The sequence below is a fragment of the Austrofundulus limnaeus genome, unplaced genomic scaffold (assembly GCF_001266775.1).
Source record: "Austrofundulus limnaeus strain Quisiro unplaced genomic scaffold, Austrofundulus_limnaeus-1.0 Scaffold27, whole genome shotgun sequence".
Lineage (NCBI taxonomy): Eukaryota > Metazoa > Chordata > Actinopteri > Cyprinodontiformes > Rivulidae > Austrofundulus > Austrofundulus limnaeus.
The window spans coordinates 2,855,454-2,863,135 of NW_013952429.1; the positions used below are offsets into that span (position 1 = coordinate 2,855,454).

General features: G+C 39.1%; 1 protein-coding gene across 7 annotated transcripts in view; it reads left to right on the forward strand.

Annotated features, from left to right (window-relative positions):
* Nucleotides 1-7,682, forward strand: part of LOC106515282 (alpha-1,6-mannosylglycoprotein 6-beta-N-acetylglucosaminyltransferase B) — a 110,295-nt gene that overhangs the window by 67,796 nt on the left and 34,817 nt on the right. For all 7 annotated transcript variants that reach the window (XR_001309983.1, XM_014004993.1, XM_014004995.1 and 4 more), the window contains one exon: nucleotides 236-405. Coding sequence is in view for 6 of the 7 variants with exons in the window: in XM_014004993.1 (XP_013860447.1) it covers nucleotides 236-405 (170 nt within the window). In the remaining variant the exon portion in view is untranslated. The remainder of the gene's footprint in view (nucleotides 1-235; nucleotides 406-7,682) is intronic.

Consider the following 7,682-nt stretch of genomic DNA (forward strand, 5'->3'; position numbering starts at 1 on the left):
CTAAAAGTTGAGCCAAATAATCTGGATCCCTGAAAAAGTCACAATAACCATCACTTCTGCCAAACAAGGAAAAAGATAAAGCAGAACCTGTTTGGTAATAAGACATAAACTGAGAAACACAAACTGGCACTAACAGAACTAACTTGGACTCTGGACAAAGATCAGACAATTGAGTCAGATTTAGCCTATATTCCCAGGCAATAAAAAATAAAAGAGCACTGTCTTTTTCTTTCAGATCCTTGTCCATGTGGGCTTCCTAACCGAGGAGTCGGGGGATGTTTTTAGCCCGAAGGTGCTGAAGGGGGGACCTCTGGGAGAGATGGTCCAGTGGGCAGACATCCTGACGGCCCTCCATGTTCTGGGACACAACCTCAAGATCTCTATGTCCGTTAAAGATCTTCAAGGGTGAGTTTTATGCACTGACGCCGGCTTTCCTTGATTTGTCGACCCATCAGTGAGTTCATTCTGGGAAGTAAAAATATCTCCAGTTGCTTAAAGGATCTATATTRCAGTTTGGATTTTAAAATAATTTGTTGCTTTAACGTGGCATGGGAGGGTAATCGGGTACGTCTTTACTGGAAATCCTTGTCTCTTCTCTTTCTCATCCTTTGGATCWGAAAACTATTCTCAGCAAAATAATATAAAGGTTGTCTAAAATCCATTTTAATGAGGAGAGTTGGGTCAGCTGAGCAGATTTAATTAAGGATTTCCTTCAAGTGACTCTTTGTCTCGTCTCTCCTGCTGTCCATTGTTGTTTCCTCCCCTTTGTCATTAGACCTAATATGTTCATACAAGAGTTATTTCTACTTATTTTATTTTTATTTAATTAACTTTCAGTTTATTGAATAAAGGTTGAATCTCTTCCTTGAATGCTTTTATTTGATTTTGTAAGATCCAGCCCTGCACTCTGATTAGACCTTGTTTCCTCCCAATCCAACAAATAGGCACATGTCTTCTAACGTCTGGTTGATTTGTTGTTGTATCGACCTCACATTGATGGTGGGATGGCATTGATGTTTTTTAATTTTGTTATATCCTGTGTCAGCATGCGTACGTGTTTCTGCTGACGGTTACAGCTGTAGATTCAGCACACAGACAAGCGTTTGGATGTAAATCTGYTGCCTTAGAATGAGTCCTTCAGACTGTTCAGTGCACGCAGTCAACTTTACCGTCTGGACAGAATGTGAACATTACTCAGGTTGCCATCTTCCTTCAAGACAGAGGAGTGATTTTATACAGTAGAATTATGAATAGGTGGAGAAAATGAATCGTGCAGGGTTAAATCTACCTCGATTTAGCCCACAGACCGGCTTGTTCTGCCATCATTGATCACTGCTGTGACTCAAATACAAGGTTTAGATCAATACAACAATGTCTGCAGAGACCCTGGTTTTTCTGTGCATTTTAGAGAGAGCACCACTTTCACCATTTCTCACAAATCACAGGAGAAGCATCATTTCGATGCCGAGCCTTTGGCAGTCATTTAATGAACATGTGACGCCTCTGCAGGGATCAGGAGAGAGTGGGAAAATCTGTAGGAGAGGTTTATACTTAAAAATGGAAAGGCATTCCCAAGGCTTGTGTGACTTAAAATAAATAACATTTTTACTCTGTTACTCATGTCATAGAGTCTTGTTCAACATAAATTTAGTGGGTTTTTTCTGCTTCCCTTACATTTAACAACATGCACCTCTTTTTCTTCCTCATGTTCTCCTTTTCTTATTGATTTTTAGGTAGAAATTGTGTGTTTATCACATCGCTATTTCTCGTTTCCTTATCTTAAATAAGACAAATACATAAAGAATGAAGGTAAATCTGTAAGGAAGTTTAACCGTCACTGAAATGTGCTTTAAAAATAAAAAGACACATTCTTCTTTCTCATGCTCATGTTTTCTTAGTGGAACCTGYTAACAGTTTCATTGATCCTTAGATCATCAAAATCCTTTAAAAGCCTTAAAACCACATCAGGACTTTATGACCTGGATATGAACATGTTATTGACAATAATGTAAGGCTGTAAAAGCTCCATTTACTTAAAACATCAATGACAAAATCAATTTAGGGAAAGCATGTGATGCTTAAAAGGGAATAACAGTGTTTTTAACCATCAGGGGTACACCGATCCAATGGTACTTCCTGTTCTTTGTACATTTGTATTTTTAGTTTGTCATGAATTTTAAAAAAAAGTATTGATTTTCTGTACTGGCACTGTCAAACAGGATATCAAATCAAAATGTACTAATAAAAAGTTATGTTGGTTTTTTTAGATTAAAGTTGAAAATGATGAGAATAAACTGAATTATTTGAAGATTTAACACATAAAAAGCGAGCCTCATTGTGTTTCTGAACCTGTTTTTTTATTATTATTATTGTAGCTGAAGGTTTTGGGTAAATTATGCAAAATAAGATACAAAATAACTGAAAACTGTCATTACTCACACAGCAGACATTCAGTTTTGGTCAATGGAAAAAAAAGATCTCTATTTGGAAAAAATATCCTGGTGCACTAAACCCAACTCAACCTGAGCTTTGCTTTACACACACACAAAAAAACCCCACCAGTAACAATTTATACTTCACTTTTACTCCTATATTTGTTTCACACATTTCACCTCTGTACTGTGCTGCAGATCCTGGATGTCTTTCTGAGCAGGTAAAGGTTAGACATTAGAGCTGACAGTTGGAGGTTATCGTTGAAGAGTTTTTTTTTTCCAGCACCTTGAAAACACGAGGAAACACAAAAAAGAATCTGCTTTGTTTTGCTGCTGTTTGGTCTATACAAGGCGTTATGTTTGTGTTCTGAAATTGCATATAAAGATTCAAGTGCATCACTTTTTTATGATCAAGCAAGCATACACCGTGTACACATTTTTCATTTTCTCTCTGTAGGAAATGTGTGCACGTCGTCGTGTTTTTGTGTGTTTGCTTCTTGCTTTTGAGTCTACCTCTGGGAGTTGTAATTGGCTGCAGAGAGTTGCTGCAATTGTCCACTTTGAGGATGATTTGGTCCAGGGTTGTGTCACTCTATTTGAAATCACCCTGTTTTGTTGGTTACCAATTAGCAATAAAAACTGGAAGCTGGACATTTTGTCACTGTGGCAACCAAAGACCACCTAGAGACAAAGGTTTGACTCAGACATGACACTGACATCCATCTTTAGTGATGAGACTGCAAGCGAACAGCTCTGAGAGCTTTCACACCATAAGTAAAATGTGTAACCTACCATATTTATTCAAGTATAATACGTCAAATTTAATCCATAAAATCATCCATAAAGTTGGGGGGTAGTATTATACTCGGATAAATATTTTTACTTATGTATTTTAACTGCAATATCGGCAAAATGCCCGAGTCCGGAAATGAGACCACGTCTTRAAAAGCATTTGAAACCAGCTCACCTGTGACACTCCTCCATGCTTCAGAGCAAGATAATARCAGATCCAAGCAGGCGACATGATATGAAAAAAAGGGGGTGGTCCTGCAGCTAAGTAATGATAACGAACTAATAACATTAGGTGTGACCGGGCCGCTCCTCGAACAACAACAAACACATGTTCGTCTGTAATGGCTGCCGCCTACCAGTGTTCTGAAAAAGTTTGTATCCCTTAAAAAATGTTTCCCCACCAGAGGGGGCGCTCATGAGTAGGAAGTAATCTGCTTTTCCCCCACAAGATGGCCCAAATCTCATGCGAAGTCTCTGACTTTTGTGTTGGCGCCTCCTGGTGGACTATGTGTAAAATCCCAGAATTCATATGATGCTGCTACAGCTGATATATATTTGTTGTCAAAATACTTTTAGTACATATGTTGTTAAAATAAAATGAACAGTCCAATGATCATTTTACTGATATGTATAAAGACTGCAAAGGCTGAAAAATCTTGAAGTCTGTATGAAATTGGAGGTAGTTTAAGGATTAAATTTTTTATGCTTTTTAAGCTAAAAAWGGGGGGTTGTATTATACACGAGATCGTATTATAAACAAATAAATACTGTAATTGTCTGATTGGGTGTGAGTTACCTGTGTATGCAGTGCAGGTATTTTCTTTAAAAAATGATAATACTTTCAGACAGTATTTTAACATTAACATTTTGCCCATAAAACCAAACCTAAGACTTCTGGGCAAGAAGTAGGAATGACTTCTCTTAAYACAAAACAAGAAAGGAGAAATGTCTGAAGGAAATTTATTGTTTACTACTGGTTTTTAATGCATCACACAACGTTTTTTTTCTAGATTAACTAAGATATATTTTGATTCATTTTTTTGCCTAGTTCTCTATTTTTATGATTAAACTGTGATTTAGTTGAGGTACAGTCTGGTTTGAGTGACATGTCATGGTTAACTCAATTAGTTAATTAGTTAATACACACCTTAAATACACTGACTACACAAATATTTTCTCATCAGTATGCAAAAAGTTTGTGCAAGGATCTGGTCATGTGATTAGGGAGACTGCACCCACCAGTGTGATGTTTTGAGGTGGGCGGGGCCAGATCCTGAAGAAGGTGTTTAAAATGAGATTCTATTTCCTGATTTAGGGCCAAGAGCAACGACTGAATAAAAGTCTTTATTTTTGGTCCAGCTGGGTTTTGCATGAGTTCTTACCTACATACAGTATAACATTCAAGCCTTATTTGTTATTCATTTATGGTTCTCAACATGCACTGGTGTGAYGTAACGCTTTCTTTTTCACRTCAGTGGAGGAAAAAAATGTTTTGCCCAGAGGTTAATGTTGTTATGTCGTCCTGTGATCTGCAGGTTGTAAAGATAGAAATGGTTTACTTAATTCTTTCCTGTGACAGTGCAGATCTATATGCAGTGTCAAGACTTCAAGGCTATCAATATGCAGATGGATGGACTAATGGGACAATGTTCCCTCAGAAACACATTTGGGAGCAAAATAAAAAARGGGGGAGTTCGGCAAAGTACTGACTTTGCATCTGCAGAGTCACAGATGGGACTCTTTGTATTCAGATATGCAAATCTCTGATTTGAAGGTTCACTGACAAATGTCATCTCTTTTTTGTGAGTGTTGAACTGTCCTTCACTTGTGCAGGAAGTTGAAGATCCACTCTATTCGCCACCATTTACGCACCTACGCTCAGAGGAAAACAGTTAATTCAGAACAAGGTTTTGCATCTCGTCTCTGCTGAGCATGCACTCCTCACAATGTGGGCTCACTCCATCGCTTGATGGAAATGAAGCTGAATTTGGCAGCCGTTACAGAGAGATGTATTAGCGTGTGAGCAGTAGGAAAGGCACGGGTCATTATCGCCCAGAGGGAGCAGCTCACCGAGGGCGACTGCAGTCATAACAGAGGTGGGCGGTCAGCACCTTTTGTACCTTTTTCTGTCACCACTGTTACGCGACACAGAGAGAGCTCAGTAATGCAGGGAGATGAAAGAACCCRGCACAGGCTAAAAAGTAATTGCCTTTTGCACTGCAGTTCCCAAGACACACAAATGCAGGACACACTCACAAGGAGCAGTTTTTGCAAAGCAGCTTTGAAACGAGTCTGATTTTCAGAATTACTGTCTTCACCTGCACACATAGGTGGAACCTATAGATCTGCCTGCAAAAGAGAAGTAGTAGAAAGAGAGATGAAACAACCATGAATAATAGGTGATGGCTCTTTGAAACTGCTGTTTTGTTGCTTTATAGAACTGAAATTTAAGTAGATTTTCAGTTTGATTATAAGTAATGGACCACTTTGGCCATCAAGGACACAAAACTACAGAAAATCTTTGCGTGATTTAAAGACTGTTGGAAACAAACAACCTGGAGCCAACCTGATGGAGCTGAAACATTTCAGTGGACACGTGGACCAGGATCATACAGAAGCTCCTGAAAAGTCTTGCTGATCTCCAAAGTATTGACTTTGAGAGAGTTTTTTTAAACATGTCTCATTTATTGTCTTTAAGCTCTTTGTCCACACAGAAATATAAACCCAACTCCATGGTCTAGTATGAATGTTTTGAAGACTGACTCAGGCAGTGGCGGATCTAGGATTTTTCAGTGTGAGGGGCCACCAAGGGGCCACAATATTTATAGAGAGGCCAAGTATTTGTTCAATATCCTTGCACACAAATCCCCAGTTTTTGAAAGGTTTATACATTTAATCAGTCACACGTGTTCGAACACTTGTAAAAGCTTGCACAGTAAATTCTTCTTATCAATTGTACATGTTTTTTTCTTTATATAAATAAAATACTCTCAAACACGCAACATGTAAGAAAATCTACTCATCGTTGTCAATAAAAAAAATTTTTTTTTCCTCCAATAAAACTGACTTTCCTATTTGACTCACTGGTGGTTGGAATTGGAACTGCAGCCACCATCATTGTTTTTGGGCAAGGACAGATGAGTGAAAGGACAGGGGCACTTCAGGGGGCCAATCAGATTTCAGATGGGACCAATGCCCCTGAACGCAGGCTCCCCCAAATGCGGCCCTCAATGCCTCTTCCTTTTCCACCAATTTGAGGGACGGCTCCGGTGTATCCTTCTCAGCCCAGCCTATCCCAAGATGCATTGCGGGCCAAACGGGAAATGTTTTTGCTTGTAACGGTGGCTGAATCAAGAGAAACTTTATTCCACAGACTGGCAATGAGCTGCCTTGTTACAGCTAGAGGCAGAAAAAGGCCCCATCGACTGTACGTGCACAGTACAGAAGTTTAAAGTGATTGGGCTGTTGGGCTTTTGTCATTTGCAGAAATCATCGTAAACTAGCTCATAGGATGGGTCCCTCAGTTTGTCATGTATTGCCTCTAAACTAATTTATAATATTAATAATATTAATGTATTATTTTGCTCTCCATAGCATCTGTTTATCTTGGTCATGGTTGCTGGGTGACAGGACAAACACCAGGGGAATACAGCTAAAGGCTAGACCGACCAAATTCAGCCACTTTTTTCCAGTCTTCATGGCCGACAAAGGACTCGACCCACATAGACCGAGTCGACCAGGCAGGCTGGATTCTTATAGAACACAGTCCCTGAGTTTGGACACAGCTTTTGTCAAAGCAAATGGATCATTTTCTCATTATTTTTTTTGCAAGGTTTTGATTTTAAGCAGCCGTTCAGGTAACTAATCTTTTGCTGAACTACAGACGTATTTAGAACAAGTTTTGCGGAACAACTTTGATAAATTGAATTGTTTTCTGGCAGAGGTACCAAACACAGAGTAACTGCATTGTTAAAGTCCTGCTGAAAACAAAATTCCCCATCACACCTCCCTTCAGTTTATATCATCTGCTATAAATATATTGGCTCCAATTTTATTACAGCTTTTATTAGAAGTCATAACAGCTTTCCTCCCCTGCCTTTCTGGCTGACTCTGTCTTCAATCAGACAAAGAAAAAAATGAAAAAATATATAAAATAWAAAGAGGACATACTGTACTTTCATCTTCACACACTCCCTAAGCCCTGTGTCCTTCTGCTCTCCATCTCCAACTCCCCCAAACTTAAGCCATCGTGTTAAGGAATCTCACCTGCAGGTAAAGTCTCAGTTGCCATGGAGATGACACTTCAGCCAAGTTGGGGCTGATGGTGGAAAGGACCAGAGTAACGAGCAATCTAAGCATCTCCAGCGTGGCAAAGAAGTGATGCGCATACAGCGGGTAAAATAAGTATTGAACACGTCAACATTTTTCTCAGTAAATATATTACTAGAGGTGCTAATG